Raw genomic sequence first — 20,391 nt, 5'->3', positions numbered from 1 at the left:
TATGTGCACCGGCCCCCGCTCACTGATATGAGGCCCTGCTTGCTAGATCAACTGGTTATTAAATAAAGCTTAATATTTCTCTAGTTATCGCTCATCGTCTCTTTTAAACCAAATCTAGTGGCTAGCCTTCTCCACTGTAGTTTGGATATCAGTCATGGTGGTATTCACCTTACAATGAGTTAGGCCTAACGATAACAACAGTCGTCTCACACTCATCATCATCATCATCATCATCGTTTAACGTCCGTTCTCCATGCTGGCATGGGTTGGACGGTTCGACCGGGGATCTGGGAAGCCAGAAGGCTGCACCAGGCTCCAGTCTTATCTGGCAATGTTTCTACAGCTGGATGCCCTTCCTAATGCCAACCACTCCGTGAGTGTAGTGGGTGCTTTTTACGTGCCACCTGCACAGGTGCCAGGCGAGGCTGGCAACAGCCACGGTCGGATTGGTGCATTTTACGTGCCACCGGCACGGAAGCCAGTCGAGGCGGCGCTGGCATCGGCCACGAGTCGGATAGTGCTTTTTACGTACCACCAGTCCAGGGGTCCTGGCTGGTTCAATTCGATTTCGATTTGTCCAACAAACCCTCTACATCTGATGGCAAAACATACAATTAATAAATTAACATCATATTCAAAACTGACAAGAAATTTTCTGTTTGTTGTGTGCCTACCTTTTTAACTGCATGCATTATTGGTGTCAAACCTTTTTCATCAGCAAAGTTTGGAGAAGCTCCGTTTTTCAAGAGATACCTAACTAGATTGTTATTGTAGGAGCAAATGGCAAAAATGAGAGGTGTGATGAGTGGGCCATCACAGCGGCTGAAATAGTTGGTCCTTTCAAAATTGATTTGTTCTCCAAACAGAAGATGGTGAGGTGGAGGTAGGTCAAACAAAATATCAAGCGAAGCGCCAAGCTTCATCAACATTGTTAACCATTCCCTAGAAGTGATGAAACAAGAACAGGAGAGGAAAACATAAATTAGGTTGTGGAAAAGGAAGGATTTTAACAGAAAGAAATTTTTTTAAATGGTTTTTATTCATTTCTATATTAAATTTTATTAGCAAAAAGAGATGAATTAACCTCATTTTCAGAATATATATACACACACACACACATACTAACACACGTGGAGGCGAAATGGCCCAGTACTTAGACCAGCGGGCTTGCGGTCGTAGGAATATGGTTTTGATTTCCAGACCGGGTATTGTGAATGTTTATTGAGCGAAAACACCGGAAAGCTCCACGAGGCTCCGGCAGGGGGTGGAAGCAATCCCTGCTGTACTCTTTCGCCACAACGTTCTCTCACTCTTTCTTCTGTTGGCCTGCTCACTTGGCCAGCGGGGTGGCGTCATTTGAAGCCTAACACAATGCAAAGCACATTGAGACCAGCGATGTGTAGCAACATCTGATAGCCTGGTTGGAAAAAAAAAAACACACACACACACGTCTGCATTTTTATTTTTTTAAACCAAAACATGCAGGTTATAAGAAATACTTTTATTTTGTATTTCAATATTTCAGAATTACGACCCCCATTTTCAGTAAATATTTAGAGAAGAATATTGGTTTTAAATTTTGGCACAAGGCCAGTAATTTGGGGCAAAGAGAGACAAGTCGATTACATCAACTGGTAATTATTTTATTGATCCTGGAAGAATGAAAGGCAAAGTTGACCCCCAGTAGATTCGAACTCAGAGCATAAAGACAGACAAAATGCCACCAAGTATTTTGCCCACCGTGCCAATGATTCTGCCAGCTCACTGCCTTATTTAGAGAAGATAACTGAAATATTGAAGTACAAGACAAAAGTACAAACCATCAACTTGTATTATTTCAAATAATTTGCATTGATTTGGCTTAAGAAAAAAAAAACCCAAAAACATACATTTATCAGGTAATGCTTCATTCAAACTACGCATATATATTGCAACATAATATACATTCCCCAATCTGCACTTATATTTTGATCAATTTAACTGTTGAGTATATGGTGCCTCATTCCTAAATACATAGAAGAAACGGACTGGATTTAGTTCTTAACCAAGAACAACATTTTTATCAATAGGAATAGGATATTAATGTGTGTATTGATCAACTCATTGCATAGGTATAAATAATGGAAATTTTTTCATTCCTTCAGATAATTAATAGTCTCAAAAATTATAATTAGCCAAGTTAAAAGAGAATTTTTTTTGTATATGTAAAACAGCAATTTAAACATACCTCGCTTCATTATTGATGTCACTGACTTTATCGTAGTTCCAAAAGAAAGCTGCCATGACATCACGTCCGTATCGGTCTTTGTGTTTGATATCAAGTTGAGAATTTTTGCCTAATAAGAAACAACAAAAAGTTTAATAGACCATTGCTTATGAATTAACCTCTAAGATATTCTCAGGTGAGTAACAGAAATTGATAAAATAAGTACCAGACAAATTACAGGAGGCTATGTGGTCTTCGGTTCATTCCCATTGCACAGCACCTTAGGCAAATGCTCATCATCATCATCATCGGTTAACGTCCGCTTTCCATGCTAGCATGGGTTGGAAGATTTTGACTGAGGGCTGGCGAACCAGATGGCTGCACCAGGCTCCAATCTTGATTTGGCAGAGTTTCTACAGCTGGATACCCTTCCTAACGTCAACCAGAGTGTAGTGGGTGCCTTTTACGTGCCACCGGCATGGGGGCCAGTCAGGCGGCACTGGCAATGACCTCGCTCGAATCCTTTTACACATGCCACCAGCACAGGTGCCAGGATAGTGCTCTTGGCACCCTACTAGCACGGGCACAAGTGCCAGTAAGGCGACGCTGGTAACGATCACGCTCGAATGGTGCTCTTTAAGTGCCACTGGCATGGAAGCCGGTTAGCCGCTCTGTCAATATCACGCTCGTATGGTGCTCTTTGCACCCTGCTAGCACAGAACCATGTTTGTCATACATAGAAGGTTATTTCTTTTCCAGTTTTCTATGAAAAATATGATCAGCCACAGGGAAATATTACCTTGCCTGAAAACAAGTTGACAATAGGAAGGGAATCTGGTTGTAGAAAATCTACTTCAACAAATTCCAGTTCTAACTCATGCAAACATGGGAAAATGGATGTTAAACTGTCTGATATGATATGACTAAAAAGTCTTGGAAGATAACAAGATTTAGAGTCCAAGGAATGACAACAGTGAAAGGATAAATGAATAAATAGCCATTTTTTTTTTCTTTTAATGGCCAAAGAAAAGGAGGTAGCACACATGACCCTTTTCAGGGCCTCTGAAACTGGTGAGAGAAAAATTATCCTCAGAGCAGAAACATTTCCTGAATGCTTGCAACACAGTGGATGCCATTAAATATGCCCAAAAGCACCCAAAGTGATGGTGCTAAATTAGAATGATGAACATGTTTCTATCAACCAAATTTCATTCACAAAATTAAGGTTCTCCTGAGAACATGTGTAAGTCTCTTAGCTATACAAACAAATACAACCACACACTACCACTGACAGGATATGAACTGCCGACTCCTTGTTTAGCTGTTTTCCCAGTACACAATCCACTTGGCCATCCCACACACTCATTACAAATACCAAACTAGAAACTAACCTTTGACAAATTAATTAACCCTTTAGCATTTAGCCCTTTCATTACAATATTTCTTTTGAGATGCTCTGTGTTTCTTTCAATTAATCTTAAATATAACAAAGAATTTATTAAAATAGCTTAGTTATTATTAAGCTAGTGTTAAGCACATAAACTGTGACTAAAGTTTCATGGAAGATTTTAATTCAGAACTTAATGAAAACAAGACATTTGTATTACAGAGCCAGAGGTGGTTTCAACCAGGTTGGTATCGAAAGGGTTAAACTAGCCCAAAATATTTTAGCTATTCTAATTTCAAAATGCACAGATCTGGCCTCTCAGACCTACCTACAATGTCATTCTAAACGTAAACAATCATCATTGAAATCTCGAAACTGCAAGATAACACGTGATAAATTAACAATATGAATAAATAAGTGTTACATTTGACACAGACTAATGTGAATGTTGAAGAGTCAATTACTTACTTGACATGAACTGTCCTAGTTGGAATGGCTGGTGCAGCAAAGCAGCATACATGAGAGGAGTGCATCCATACATATCAATGTCATTTAAGGAAACCCTTTTCTCATGCATCATTTCGGCAATCTGCAAAAATATAAAATGAAAACAATGAAATGATAGGCGCAGGAGTGGCTATGTGGTAAGTAGCTTGCTTAGCAACCACATGGTTCCGGGTTCAGTCCCACTGTGTGGCACCGTAGGCAAGAGTCTTCTACTATAGCCCCAGGCCGACCAAAGCCTTGTGAGTGGATTTGGTAGACAGAAACTGGAAGAAGCCCATCATATACGTATATATATGTGTGTTTATATGTTTGTGTGTCTGTGTATACACACACACACAAAACAACAAACCCATGCACGATATACCAGACAGGACTTGCTTAATCTAAAGCAGACCTAATGTATTGTTGTTTGTACAGTACACTTGTTTATTTGTATCAGCCAAATCTATGAGCGCTTTACATATGCTTCTCTACCATTTTGCTTTCTTTATCATGTCTTTTAAATATGCAGAGAACAATGTAGTGATGCCATGTATAATTCAATTCATGGGAACTGATGAAAGGCAAACAATTTCATTCCTAATATTCTTATGTCCTGTAGATATGTTTCAGCTTTAATCACAATGCTAAATTTTGACCTTGTTTTTGACTCGTGATCATTCAGTTTTCTAAAACAAGTTTCACAGAATTTACTGCAAACTTTCTTTTGTTTGGTTGTGTCTGGGGAGAGTCATTTTCTTTTTGTGCCTTATAATGAAACACACTCACCGGTAAAATTTCCACTTATTTCTTGGCTCGATAGTCTTGACTCAAGACTATTGAAAAGGTTGCAAGACGCAATGAAAATTTTAGGAAAAATAAAAAATAAGTGGAAATTTTACCGATGAGTTTTGTTACATTATAAGGCACAAAGAGAAAATGACTCTCCTCAAACACAACAGGATATGCTTCAACACACGAACTCATATAAAGAACCTTGCAAACCAAATCCAAAAACGAAATGTTCTTTTGTTTGGTTTATATTAAAAATTCATTAACGCAGGAGTGGCTGTGTGGTAAGTAGCTTGCTAACCAACCACATGGTTCCAGGTTCAGTCCCACTGCGTGGCATCTTGGGCAAGTGTCTTCTGCTATAGCCCCGGGCCGACCAATGCCTTGTGAGTTGATTTGGTAGATGGAAACTGAAAGAAGCCTGTCGTATATATATATATATATATATACGTGTGTGTGTTTGTGTGTCTGTGTTTGTCCCCCTAGCATTGCTTGACAACCGATGCTTGTGTGTTTACGTCCCCATCACTTAGCAGTTCGGCAAAAGACACCGATAGAATAAGTACTGGGCTTACAAAGAATAAGTCCCGGGGTCGATTTACTCGACTAAAGGTGGTGCTCCAGCATGGCCGCAGTCAAATGACTGAAACAAGTAAAAGAGTAAAGAGAGTAACTGGATTGGTAGAAAAGAATGTGTGAGTAATAACCAGGAACAGAATCACCAGGGCTAGAAATGTTAAGGGTAACTTCAAAAATATATTGCAGGAAGTTAGAGGAGTAATTGTTATGTAGGGTGCACACAAAGTATTAGTAAAAAAAAATTACCTTAAGCTGCAGTTGGGTCTGCTGACCAGGAATGGTGCGAAGAGCCAAAATATGGAACAAATTTCGGCCATCAGAATTACTGCTTTGCAATTTGGAAATATCATGTACTTTTTTGATGAGACGGAGGGCAACGTTGTACTTGCTAACATTTAGAGCAGCCTAAAGTAAGAGAAGGGAAAGAGAAAAAAATGGTCTTTATTTTTATAATTATAACAGAAAGCACATACACACACACTGTGTGTTATATCATAAAATTTGATGATCAAAGATTAAATATATGCAGAGGTACACAAACACATGGTACCTTACATGGGTGTTTATGAAAAACAGACATTCATGCATTTGAAGTGGACTTTGTATATGTTGCAGCGTGGAAGGTATTTGTAAACCATTTAAGAAACACACAAAAGCCATTCGATTCACTTCAACATTTAAGTTTAATTTGTCAAAATATTTTCGTCGCTTTAAGACCGCGACCTGTTCACTGACAAAAATCCGTGCTGCATCTCATTTCAGCACACGATCTCAGATCAAATCACTTGCTATGCAAGTACATCTCTGTAATTTGTATATGTTATATTATTAAATTAAAGAGCAAGAATACACATCAAAAGTAAATAATATAAAAACTGTATGACACTTGTTATACAAGTGATTTAATTTGAAAACATTGTGTTCAAAGTAAATGAATTGTATCATGGGAGAGTCAATGTGACCATTACAAACATATGTATAAATAAAATAAATGTCAGGCCTTTTGCCTATAATAGAAATTATTATTATTAGTATTATCATTATTATTAAGGCAATGAGTTGGCAGATTCGTTAACACACTGGCTGAAATGCTTAGCAGTATTCTGCCCATCTGAGTTCAAATTCCTCCAAGGTCAACTTTGCCTTTCATCCTTTTATTATTATTGGTATTTATTATTATTATTATCATTATTATAGTAAGTGGAATGGTATAAAAGAGTATAAAGTGGCCCAGACTCAATAAAAGTCTTAATATATATATATATATATATATATATATGTGTGTGTGTGGAGGCGCAATGGCACAGTGGTCAGGGCAGCGAACTCACGGTCGTAGGATTGCAGTTTCAATTCCCAGACCGGGCGTTGTGAGTGTTTATTGAGCGAAAACACCTAAAAGCTCCACGAGGCTCCGGCAGGGTGTGGTGATCCCTGCTGTACTCATATACACCACTCTTTCTCCCACTCTTTCTTCTGTTGGCCTGCTCGCTTAGCCAGCGGAGTGGCGTCATTCGAAGGCTAAAACAATGCGAACGCATTGTGACCAGCGATGTGTAACAACATCTGATGGTCTGGTCGGTCACGTGATATATATATATATATTATATATATATATATAAGACTTTAAGCTGTAAGTTCTACAAGTGTATAAAGTTACATGGTGTTAATTCTTACCTCAATACCACTCTTCAGGTCCATTGCAGTTGATTCTAACATCATGTATGCAACATTTTGAAGTTCTGACCCAATGGCTTCCTGATGAGAGAAAAATGAAAGAAAAAAAAGGAGGTTTTAAAATCACAATTTAAATATTAATATTGCTTGGCTATGCATGAATATGAACAGTGTTACATAAATAATGCAGTATTCAAGCCTTTAGCAATCACATAACTCTGTCAAAAGTAAAGCTTTTTTATTCACATCCGTTCGTGGCCGTTTGCCAGCTCCGTCTGGCACGTAAAAAGCACCCACTACACTCGCGGAGTGGTTGGCGTTAGGAAGGGCATCCAGCCGTAGAAACAATGCCAGATCAGACTGGGCCTGATGCAGCCTTCTGGCTTCACAGACCCCAGTTGAACCGTCCAACCCATGCTAGCATGGAAAACGGATGCTAAATGATGATGATGATGATGATTGGTTTGAATTCATCATGCATTATTTTGTAACTGTGAAGCTGGCAGAAATGTTAGTATGTCGGGCAAAATGCTCAACGGCATTTCATCTGTCTTTACATTCTGAGATCAAATTCCACCGAGGTCGACTTTGCCTTTTATCCTTTCAGGGTCGATAAATTTAAGTACCAGTTGTATACTGGGGTTGATCTAATCGACTGCCCCACTCCCCAAAAATTCTGTACCTTGTGCCTAGAGTAGAAAAGAATATCTTCTCTAATTAAGGCAGCGAGCTGGCAGAAACGTTAGCATGTCGGTCAAAATGCTGATGCATTAAATGGTTAAAATAAGGAGGCTTCAAGAAAGTAAACATTCAAAGAATATATTTTGAATTACAGGCTATAGCGAACCAGCAGGTAAATGAACCCTGGTAAAGTATTTATTCCTAAAATATTGTTTTAAAACATTACTTATAACAAATAAGTACTATATAATATGATTTTTGTAATAGAGGTTGGGGTGCATTTTTGCGGCTTGCTCTAGGCACGGTTTACTCTAGCTACGCCACTGTATATATTACTATATCAGTCATTCAACAAGCTAGAAATAGCAGCCACAATTCCTACAAATCACACTCTGCTGTCTTAAAATAAATGTAATGTAGCTGAAGAAAGACAGAATGGTCACAGCTAGAATCCTGTTCAATCAAAGGTTTACTTGATCAGGTCCGACCTGGGGTTAAACAGTAACTGATGAAAAGATCCATAAATATTTGAGACATACCTGGAAAATAGAGTGTTCATGTTTCTGGGGCCTCTTGGCCATGTTTCTGATGGGTTGCCACTTCCAAATCGGCTTACGTTTCTTGTCGGCTTCATAAATCATATTCTTGGGAACAGGTGGAATTATCACATTGTCTTTGACATTTGCTCCCATTTGCAAGAGGATGAGTGCACAACTAGAAGGAGTTTAAACGAGAGCTTTCATCAATTCAAACAACAACAACAGAATAACAAAACAACATTACAAAAATAAAAGGCAATATAAACAACCTTATTGCTGCTATCAATATAAACAAGTCAGGCACAAAGCATTCCGTGAGAATGTTTTTTTATGATGAGGATATTATTATTTTTGTTATTATTATTATTATTATTATTATTATAATAAAGGTGAAGAGGCAGGATTGGTTGTACACTGGGAAAAATGCCTCGCAGCATTTTCGTCTGTCTTCATGTTTTGAGTTCAAATTCTGCCAAGGTTGACTTTGTCTTTCAGCCTTTCAGAGTCGATAAACTAAGTACCAGTGATTGTTACCAGTGTTGCCTCACTGGCTCCTGTACCAGTAGAATGTAAAAGGCACCATTCAAGCATGTTTGGTGCCAGTGCCGCCTAACTGGCCCTCATGTCGGTGGCACGTAAAAAGCACCCACTACACTTTCAGAGTGGTTGGCATTAGGAAGGGCATCCATCTGTAGAAACCTTGCCAAATCAGATTGGAGCCTGGTACAGCCTTCTGGCTTGCCTGTTCTCAGTCAAACCATCCAACCCATGCCAGCATAGAAGGCAGACATTATATATATATAATATATATATATAATATATATATATAATATATATATATAATATATATATATATAATATATATATATATAATATAATATATATATATATAATATAATATATATATAATATATATATATATATATATATATATATTATATATATATATATAATATATATATATATATATCCACACATACATATTATATGCATGCTTCATTCAGTTTCCAGCTACTAAATTCATTCACATGCCTTTGGTTGACCCAGGGCTATAGTAAAAGATACCATGCAACCATGCCTGCACTTGTATATATTATTTTGAAATTACAATGGTTTTAATTGAGAGATACAGCTAATAATGTTGCTCTACAAAGAACTATCAACCAAGACAGTGCACACATGAAAGGTACGAACCTGTCATGATGATGACGGACTGCGTAAGCAAGCGGTGTGTTTCCAGAATTGTCCTTCCGATTAATATCAGCATGTAACTGGAAAAAAGGGGACAAGAATAGTATTTTAGAAGTGAAAGTCACAACTGAAATATAAAGACAAAAACATCACAACTGAGATAGGAAATGAAAAAGAAAAGCTGAAATCCCACAGCTCCATAAACAACATAGTTTTATCACAATGAAAAAAAAAAAATTTCACTTCTCTGCCAAGGGTAGAATTTATCAAATACAAATTGTAAGTAAAAACCAGTATGAAATAGTTGGTTCTCCAAAAATGAAAGGAGGTAATGGTTTATATTACTTTACAAAAGTTTATAAATTCCACCTTCAACAGAAACGGGATTATAAGCTGGGAGTTTCACAGAAGTTGAGGGTTTTAGATAAAATGTTAACAAACCAGAAAATAATAATATATTATAGAAAAATCAGTCCAAGATTAAATATACAAAACTCAATCCCGCCAAACTTTTAAACCTTCCCTACTTATGACATATATCTAAGTCCTTAATGTGTTTAACAATTATTGAACAATATTGTATGCAAATTTTCCAATGATTAACCTCATTGCTAGAGATAAAAATTTTCTATGAAAAGAAATAAATTCCTAAAAATAATAAGTACTCAGTACACTCTGTAAAGTGGTTGGCATTAGGAAGGGCATCCAACTTTAGAAATCAAGCCAAGCCCAACTATGGTGCAACCCATGGCCTTGCCAGTTCCTGTCAAGGTACCCAACCCATGCTAGCATGGAAAATGGATGTTAGAAGATGATGAATATTCCAATAATATGCACCAAACAGCCCAGTAAGAGGCAAAGCAAAAACTAAAATTTTTTCTCTAATAAAAAGCAGCATTATAAAATGAATTTTAGATTTCAATAACAAGTGAGGGCATGGTTTCACAACCATGTTTCATGTTTGATTCCATTGCATGGCACTTTTTGCAAATGCCTCCTACTGTAGCTTCAGAGTATCTGATGCCTCATAAGAGAAATCTGGTAGATGGAAACTGTACAAAAATTTGTGTGTACATATATATATATATATTTTTTTTTTTTCTCAAAAAAATTTTTATCCTACACTAGCAGAATTGCCCGGCGTTGCTCGGGGCTGAATTGCTTGAAAGTACTGTTAATGATTGCACTGAATTATGATGATTATTCAGGCAAATATTGAAATAAGCTTACGGTGGGGGAGATAAGGACTTAACGCCAAACGTGTGCCATTGCATTGTTTTGGGGGAACCAAATTTCTGATGAGCATTATAGGGGCACTAACTTTAAGTTGAGAAAGTGTGGTGGTAGTCCGGGGTGCTCAAAGGAATTGAGTACCTCTATTGGATAGTTGATGACGTCCTCTGGGTCAGAAGTTGTAGTTGTATCGATAGACTGATATACATCGACTTCCCAGGAATGAGTTTTAGCATTTCATCATAATATGGTGAACAGTTTTATTCCTCGGGGCCAGTATAGCCTTTTTGCCAATCCATCCATATTCTGATAATTAGCTTGTAAATCTGGGAACACTGCATCTCTGAGATCAGAAGGCGTCTTAACAATGGTACAAATGGAATCGATGGCAATATTACCATTTTCATCCCCTGGTATTTGCCTTCGCCAAGTGCAAGGAGGGTGTGAGGAGGAAATGCTGGTGATGTGATATTACGTCGCATATGAGCACGCATATTAGTGTGAAGTTTGAGAGTTACTTCCGTTTATTTTTAAAAATATGCATTAAAATGGAAAAAAAATGAGTAAATTATTTGTAAAATCATAGACTATCGTAGACGCGCGCTAATACCCAGAAGGGCTCGATATGAATCACGACTATATAAGATACCCGGTTTTGGTTAAACTGCATCGCAAAATGTGGGAGTAGTTGAATCTAAATCGGAGTAGACAGACACAACAAACCTCTTTTATATATAAATACATACACACACAATACATACACACACACACACACACACACATACATGCATACATATACACATAAACCGAGTAAAAAAATTTCAGTTATCTCTCTCTTTCACACATTACTCTCTCTGTCTCTTCACACACACTAACAGAAGCACTTCACTTACACAACATACTGTCTGTCTCCCACACTCCATCAAACACACACACACAATGTACATCAATGAGTCCCATGCACGGTAACGGTAACTTCAAAGGAACTTCCCTCGTCATACAATCGCTTTCTCTTAGTCTCTTTCGCTCTCATTACTTATGTAAAAAAATAAAAGTTTTTTCTATGTGTGTAAAGAGGAAGTGGGAGGCAGAGTGAAAGAATCACTCACTACAGTAAGTGAATTACTTTCATTTTATTCCTTGCCCACTGTGTGTGTGCGTTGCGTGTGTGGTTTGTAAACCAGACTAAGAAAAGCATTTGACACACACACCAGAATGTGAGTTTTCTGTAAAATTTTGCTTAATTGGAGTTTAAATTTTAAAAACTGGACCTGGTATGACGGGATGGGATGCATTGTACTCTCAAAAATGCTAGGTAAATTGTAATTGAAGAAATCCTATATTGTAGATTTGTATAACTCCCAAAGGGAGGCAGATAAAATCTGCCTTTTATAATAAGAGATTAGTTATAAATTTAATAGTGTTCACTTCCGGATTCTCTCACTCTGTGAAAGTTTCTTGTTTGAATCACACGTGTCTCGAGATGTGCCGAAGATTTTCTATTTTGGATATATTTGGGGTACTTAGGTCTGCTCAGGACTTAGTGCTTGCTTTTTCCATGGGTATGAGTAAGTACTTCACTTATATCTCATGTATTTATCGCTGAAGAGGGGGAAATTGGGACCAATACGGTAATAACGGATTTTTTTAGAGATTTCTATCGGTTTGTTTTGAGACGGATAAATTATAATGCCAGATCAGACTGGGCCTGGCGCAGCTTTCTGGCTTCCCAGACCCCAGTTGAACCGTCCAACCCATGCTAGCATGGAAAACGGATGTTAAACGATGATGATTACAAAATGTTATAAATTATAAAAGATTCTTCAGAAGTGATAATTTACTCAAAATATCTTTTAAAAAATACAAAAAAAAAAGGTTAAAAGTAGTACCTTGACTAAATGTCGACAACAAATGGTTGCTCCTCGGCATGCGGCACGATGGAGTGGTGTCTGGCCAAAAAAATCAGTAAGATCAATTTGAGAATATCTCATAGCTGAAGTCAACAACTGGACAAGTTCAATTGGTTCTGCTGTGGTGTACACTGGTCTGTGAAAAATGAATCGAAATATATAAATTAGAATTACGCTTGATTAGTAATGGCAAAAACAAACTTCAGAGAATTCTAACAATATGATTATGTTAAAATTGCTCCATGACATTTCCCATGTGATATATCCTCTAAGGCCCCCTTCTGTCACGGATGACTAGGAAAGCTATTCTATGAGGTATATGTCTGGGCAAGATATTTTGTAGGAGACTAAGACTTGCTCATGCATGCAAATTTCGGATCTTTTTGGTTTGAACGACAGTTTTTTAAAATAATTTCCACGTAACTAAACACTTTTAAACTTCGTATACTGGTAGAATGTGTTTATAAAACATCCTTTTCTCTTGGCTTTATTGAGAAAATTCTATAGTTTGTAAGATATTTGTGTTTTTTCCTTCAATTTCTGCAATTTCAACCAATCAATGACGTCTATAGAGGTGAAAACATTCTGCGCCGTATGAATATGTCCCTTGTTTAAGAAACAGATTGGGTTTATTTACATTTCTGAAGAAAAAAAGATACCCTTCCCCCCACCCCTAACCCTAAAACAGATTGAAATGCAATAGATCGATACTAGGGTCATAATTATGGGTGACAATTTCATATGACACCACTAGAAAAAACTGCCGTTCAAACCGAAAAGATCCCAAATTTCTCCTCTTCAGACCACTGACGATGCCCAAGACCAAGAGAAAGACAAAGCCAATACAGTTTGGCACCAGTGTCATCACAGGCATTAATGAGCTTCGTTACAGTATTCAATTTCAAATACCACACAGAAAAACATTGGTCGGTTTGAAGCTATGACGGAAGACATTTGTCCACGCTGCCATGCATTGGAAACGAACCCAGAACCATGTGATTGTGAAGCGAATTTTTTAACTACACAAGATCTGCTTTGCATCAATTTTTCTACAAAAAAAAACAAACAAACATCCAAACGTGGCCGTTGCCAGTTTCACCTCGAATGGCCTCTGTGCCGGTGGCACGTAAAAAGCACCAACCGATCGTGGCCGTTGCCAGCCTCACCTGGCACCTGTGCCAGTGGCACGAAAAAAGCACTCACTACACTCATGGAGTGGTTGGCATTAGGGAGGGTATCCAACTGTAGGAACACTGCCAGATCAGACTGGAGCCTGGTGCAGCCTCCTGGCTTCCCAGACCCCGGTCGAACTGTCCAACCCATGCTAGCATGGAAAACGGACATTAAACGATGATGATGATGATGTATATTTTATACACTCAGTCACAACTGACTCAGCAGAGACAAGTGGTGTGATAAGGAAAATCAACATGAGGGCTCCATGTAACTTTTTTAATTCTACATCCCAATGGGAATTTTATAAAAATTCTATCATTATAAAAGAAATTAAGGAAATTATTAACAAAAACATAAAATGAACAACAAGCTGAACAAATAAACAATAGTGTAACCAACAATGAAAATGAAAAATTACTTTTCAATATCTCCAAAAGCATAATGCAAGGACAAACGATTCTTTTTGTCTTTAGCAAAAACATCAGCATTATTTTTAATCAGCAATTCTTCAAGGTCAATGTTAGAGTCTAGCTGGCCCAAGTTGTTTTTCACAGAGCAATGTAGGGGTGTCAAGCCATCGCAATCAACGGCATTCACCTTGGCACCAGCTTCTTTCAGAATATGTACTCTCCTCAAAGTATCGGCATCACGAACTGTTAAAAAAAAGGAAAGGCAAAAGATATCAAAATATTGCAGCAGTTTGTTAATTAGAAGAATAAACATTGATTGGTATGTCATTGAAGAAGTCACAAATGGACTCTGACAAACACAAATAAGTTAAGTTAATTTTTTGGCTCAAAAAGCAAAAAGCATGGCCATGAAGGGGGACATGGAGTTATGTACAGGGAGGGTGTTCATGCAAAGAGTTCAGGCCATTTCTGGTCAAGAGAGACTTTGAACCAAGTGGTCGTCGGCATCTTCACTATCTCGTCTGGCAGCTTATTCCACGGATCCGCAACCCGGACAGAGAAAGGCCCTCTCCTTCGAATGAGATGAAATCGTCACAGATAGAGCTTTTCAGAAATTTGCCCAAAGTGCCATGCAGTGGGACTAAACTCAAAACCATATGGTTGGGAAGCAAACTTCTTGACCACACAGCCATTCAGTATAAAATTTTATCTTAAGCAAAAAAAAAAAAAAAAAATCACAGATTATGAACATTAATTTTTGTTAGACCTCTCGGCCCACCATTACTTCGCTTCAAGTAGAGTAGTTGGCAAAGTCTGTTACTATTAGTGTTCTCTTAATATTACTCAATTCCTTTGTGTAACATTTCAAAGAGGAACACTTAATGGATGAAATTATCATATACTCACCACAATGGCAACCCGTATACACATATAATCACATATGAACACTGGTTAGGTTACTTACTTGGGTTTTGTACAGCTAAGTGCAAAGCAGTTTGCTGTCTGGGGTTATTCCTGTCGTCTATCATGACATGTGCCGATACAAGCATGCGCAGTAAGTCAGGTTTACCGTTTCTGAGAAAAAACAAAAAGAACCAAAAACATAAGATATGTAAAACACATAAAATAATTACATACTATAAGGAGATAATTAACAAATAGATCCTGTCACAGGGTATGGATTTACAAATAATAAATCCCGTGCTGGATCACATAAAAAGCTTCCATGCCAGGGCCACATAAAAGCACCTATGTTGGTGCCACATAATAAGCACCCGACATATTCTGTAAAGTGGTTGGCATTAAGGGAGGGCATCCAGCCATAGAAACCAAGCCAAATCGGGTTAGAACCTGGTGCAGCTCTCCTACTTGCCAGCTCTGAACAAACTGTCTAATTCAGGGGTTCTCAACTATTTTTTATCAATGGACCCCTTTGATTCCTATTTTATTCTGGTAGACCCCCATTGCCATTTGATGCTTAAAAACTAGTTTTATAGACATTTCTTTTAAAATTCCTATTTTACATTTTACATATTAACCCATGTAGGTTGAACTATGTAAAATATTAGAGAAAGAAACCTAGCTGTTTCTTGCAATACATACATCGAAAGCAAAATATTTTCAGGGGACCCTTAAAATATTATTGTGGATCCCCAATTTACTATTTTGTTGTGCGAACCCCGTAAAATCTTAGTTGGACCCTCAGGGGCCATATGGATCCTGGTTAAGAGCAACTGGTCTAACGCATGCCAACATGGAAAACGGATGATGAAATCCATGGATTTACAAAAAAATGAAACCATGACAGTAAGCTGAACCATTTAGCAATAGGAAACATTGGTAGCTATTTCTCAGTTTTGGTAGCTCTATTTTCACCAAAAAGCAGAAAGTAATTGCAAAAGCATATGGCCTTGTGGTTCAGGGTGTTGTACTCAAAATCTTGCAATCGTGGTTTCAATTCTTGGATCAACAGGTGCACCATATTCTTGAGCAAAACACTTCATTTCATGTTGCCCCACTCAGCTACATAAGACTAGCATCCCATTCAGGGGGAATGTTGTGATCTCAGTCCCTTATATGCCATGGAAACCAAATAACTTGCCTTATGAGTATTCAAGACAGAACTTACTTATCAAGCTAATATAAGCTTTAAATCTACATACAATATCTTGGAACATGAAATTACCAAAACACTAAATACACAAAAAAAAAGTCATTTTTCACAAATGATTGCATCACCAAGCTAGTATTGAATTCTACTTTGATCAAAAGTATTTTCAATTTAATGAGTATTTATTTTAAAATATAATTAGCTTAATAAATTAATGATTCATTAGATCAGTTTTGTAGCACTGGACGATATACCTTTTGACAAAGAGGACAAAATTGAGCTAGACTGTACAGTTTTTTAGAATGAAATTATTATTACAGAACTTCAGTACTTACTGAGCAATTAAGACCAAAGGTGTCACTCTTTGGTTCGAGTCCTTTTTCACATATGAACAATTAGGATTTGCATTGGCCAAAAGCTGTAAATAAAATTACATAAAATTGTATTAATATATATGAATATATAACGGGAAGCTTTATGAAAATAAACAAAAGACGAAGGCAGGTGGAGTACAAACAAACAATTGTGTTAGTATAGCGCTCAGGAATATAAATAAAACAAGTCTGTTACATTTCGAGCCTACGCTCTTCAACAGAAAGATACACAGAAAAGAAACACAGAGAGAGAAAAAAATATATGAATATATATATATATATATATATATATACACACACACACACATACACACGAGAAGTACAATTGTCAGTGGTAGTGGTAATAGTAGTAATAAAACAAAAATGCATAAAGAGAAGTGACCAAATCCCTTTCGAGCCTTTCTAAACTGGGTGAAACTAATGTAGTTAATGTTCAGTTTCTAAAGAAGGATTTGGGGTTCAGAAGAAAAATGATTTAGTACAGGGTCTAAACAGGGTGATAGGGGGAAATGAGATGATTTAACAGGGTAGTCATAAATAGGGAATGGCAAGGAGTTAAGATATTCGTAGAAATGAACATCGTCATCATTAAACAACCATTTTCCATGCTATCATTGAGAGGTGGTTTGACAGGATCTAGCAAGCAGCAAACTCCATTGAGCTCCAATGGTTTCTAAACTAAGCACTTTTAAAATCCCTTTTCGGTTTGGAATACAATCATATGCATTTTTGATTGTTTTTCTTTTTACATTCTCACAGCAGTGGGAAAAAGAGACAGAGGAAATGTCTTTTTGAATAGGTCCAAAATCTATAGTGTGTGTTTTGGTATACATGTCAGTCGATAACTTACATTACTTTAAAATCTGAACCAGAGGGAAACTACAGATGCTTGCTCAACCCGGAACAAACAGTAGCCAAATCTTACTCAGATGAGAAAGACATATTGGAAAATGTAGTCATCATCATTTAACCTCAGTTTTCTTTGCAGGCTATGGGTTAGACAGTTTTAACAGGATCCTGCAAGCCATAGTGCTGTGTCAAGCTTTAATGCCTGCTTTGGCAAGGTTTCAACAACTGGATACCTTTCCTAATACAAACCACTTTACAGCATGAACTGGATGCTTTTCATGTGCTACTAGCACTAATGAAGTCACCAAGTAATTCACAAGACAGGAAAAGAAAACATTTGGTGAAAACATTTTTTCACACTAAGAGTTGCTGAAGCATGGAACAAACTGCCGGCACCAGTTGTTAGTTGTCGGAGCACTGCATCCTTCAAAACTTCCATGCTTCTTGAGATTCGCCAACACTACACCTGATTTTCTCCCCTCCATACACACGCAAGCATGTATCTGACTCATACACTGTTCGCTTTCCAGACATTTGTACATTACTGCATATACTTTATACGCACTTTTGACAAGTTGTGGTGCACCTGAGCACTATGCAATAATTTCTTTATTATTATTATTTTAGAACAAAAAACAAAATAGCAACCTCAACTGGCAGCGGGATTTGAGAGCAGGGGGTAGTTTTATGCCAGGTGTTGGGAAGCTATACTATGATAGAGTGACAAGCACAGGTGCCATGGCTACTCTGCATTACAAAAGGGTGGGTCTTTTGCATAAAAGAATGGGAGGATCATGGTAGAAATGCCTTTGGTCACAGATCTACTCAATCAGGGCTCAAATGGTGTAAATCAACAACAACAACAACAACAGCCAAAGTTTCAGAAGTCATACAACAATAGAGAAAAGAAAATAGAACTGTACCAGCATTTTGACAGCTTCAACACGACCTAATTGAATGGCTTGGATCAATGGGACACAGCCATATTGGTCTGGCATATCAAGTTGTGGTTTCTTGCTCAGGATGAGTTTCAAGCCAGGACAATGGTTTACCATACCATCAGGAGATGGAATAGATTTCTCAGTAACAGCAGCAACCATAAAGTGAACGGCACACCATTTACCTAGTGAAATACAAAACAAAAATTCTTTCTTTGAGACACATTTTAGAGAGAGGGACAGACAGACAGACACAAAAAGCAGAGAAATAAACAGTGAGGAAGAGTTTGAGCTTGTTCTCTCAAAAGATTTCCATCCCATCAAGAAAATACTATATTTACTTGTGTACTATTTTAGAGTCAAATCATCATCATCGTTTAATGTCCGCTTTCCATGCTGGCATGGGTTGGACAGTTTGACAGGGGACTGGTGAGCCAGATGGCTGCACAAGGCTCCGATCTGATCTGGCAGACTTTCTACAGCTGGATGCCCTTCCTAATGCCAACCACTCTGAGAGTGTAGTGGGTGCTTTTATGTGCCACCGGCATGAGGGCCAGTCAGGCAGTACTGGCAACGGCCACTCTCATAGGAGCCACTCCAGCGGCACTGGCAACGCTATCACTCGAATGTTGTTTTTCACATCCCATTGGCACAAGTGCCAGAAAAGCGATGCTGGTAACGATCATGCTTGAACGGTGCTTTTTACGTGTCAATTAGCGGCCCTGGCAACGATCACGCTCGGATGGTGCTCTTAGCGGATGGTGTTGGTACAAAATATTTTCCATAAATAGTTTTAGCTTCACCCTGTTTATATGCCACACCCCAGTTTTTATGCTTAAAATCAAATTTAAAATACTGGCAATCTATTCATGAGTAAGTATGACATGTCGTTGAATGATTTATTGATAGACATAATATGTTGGTATCTATGCCTTTCCCAAGGGGTATTTGTGATGCAAGTGGAGTGAAATGATTTGGACCTGTGACTGAAACAGCATCATTATGGGTTTGTCAAGAACTTATTTCCTGTTGTATGACTGTCACCAGTGTTTTGTAGATAATATCGAAAAATTATTATTCTGCTTATCCATGTGTTACATCAAGGGAGAAAAATATGAGATATACATAGAGAAGGAAGGAGGAGGAGGAGAGACTAAAGAGAGAAATTGAAAGAGCGTAATCAGTGAAGAAAATAGAAAGAGAAAACATGAGAGTGGGGGAGAGGTCTATATTATTCTGCATCTGTGTGTTTAAATTGCAGGCACAGTTGAAATGCTTAACATAATGAAACAATGTCGTGAAGACCTATAAATAAATACATTAAAAGATGTATCGATAGATAGTTCAATTAAAGTGAAATAACTCTCGTTATCAAATAGCTGTGCATGTTACATTTTTGTCGTTCACATATTTCAGAGTAAAATCTGTGGCTATGCTGGGGCACTGCCATCATTTGGTCTTTTCTTCTTTTTTTTTTTCTATCTTTTGTTATTAGGGTTTTAAATGCTTATCAGTATTATGAGAGTTAACAGATAAATATATAGGCAGAAGGGACATTAGATATTTGAAGATGCTGACTTACACCATGAAAATTCCATGGGTCCTCTTAGTGAATATTATAGAAGGAGAAGAGAAATATTCCACCAACCTCGATATGAGATGTATTACAAGAATTCCCCAAGAGTAAAAAGATTGGAAAATGCTGACTTAACCAATAAAGAGTATAGAAATTTAAATTATAATATTTTCTAAAATTTACTCAAATCAAACAACAATTATCATAAAAAAAACAAAAAATAATGACGATGATGATGATGATGATACACTCACCTTCCTTTCCATAAGTTCTTTCTTTA

The 20,391-nt window shown here is 37.5% G+C and overlaps 1 protein-coding gene across 6 annotated transcripts in view; it reads right to left on the bottom strand.

The window, feature by feature from the left end:
* LOC115217153 (poly [ADP-ribose] polymerase tankyrase) overlaps positions 1–20,391 on the bottom strand; it is a 216,965-nt gene that overhangs the window by 19,339 nt on the left and 177,235 nt on the right. For all 6 annotated transcript variants that reach the window (XM_029786768.2, XM_029786769.2, XM_036507261.1 and 3 more), the window contains 13 exons: positions 20,366–20,391; positions 18,521–18,720; positions 16,710–16,792; positions 15,229–15,338; positions 14,273–14,507; positions 12,658–12,814; positions 9,539–9,615; positions 8,345–8,519; positions 7,125–7,205; positions 5,697–5,855; positions 4,062–4,182; positions 2,228–2,336; positions 675–942 (listed from right to left, as the gene is read on the bottom strand). The exon at positions 20,366–20,391 is cut by the window's right edge and continues 140 nt beyond it. In XM_029786768.2, the coding sequence (XP_029642628.1) occupies positions 675–942; positions 2,228–2,336; positions 4,062–4,182; positions 5,697–5,855; positions 7,125–7,205; positions 8,345–8,519; positions 9,539–9,615; positions 12,658–12,814; positions 14,273–14,507; positions 15,229–15,338; positions 16,710–16,792; positions 18,521–18,720; positions 20,366–20,391 (1,801 nt within the window). The remainder of the gene's footprint in view (positions 1–674; positions 943–2,227; positions 2,337–4,061; positions 4,183–5,696; positions 5,856–7,124; positions 7,206–8,344; positions 8,520–9,538; positions 9,616–12,657; positions 12,815–14,272; positions 14,508–15,228; positions 15,339–16,709; positions 16,793–18,520; positions 18,721–20,365) is intronic.

This window comes from Octopus sinensis, linkage group LG11 (genome assembly GCF_006345805.1).
Source record: "Octopus sinensis linkage group LG11, ASM634580v1, whole genome shotgun sequence".
Lineage (NCBI taxonomy): Eukaryota > Metazoa > Mollusca > Cephalopoda > Octopoda > Octopodidae > Octopus > Octopus sinensis.
Note: the sequence above shows the minus strand (reverse complement) of the source record. Positions and strands in the feature narration are given on the sequence as shown.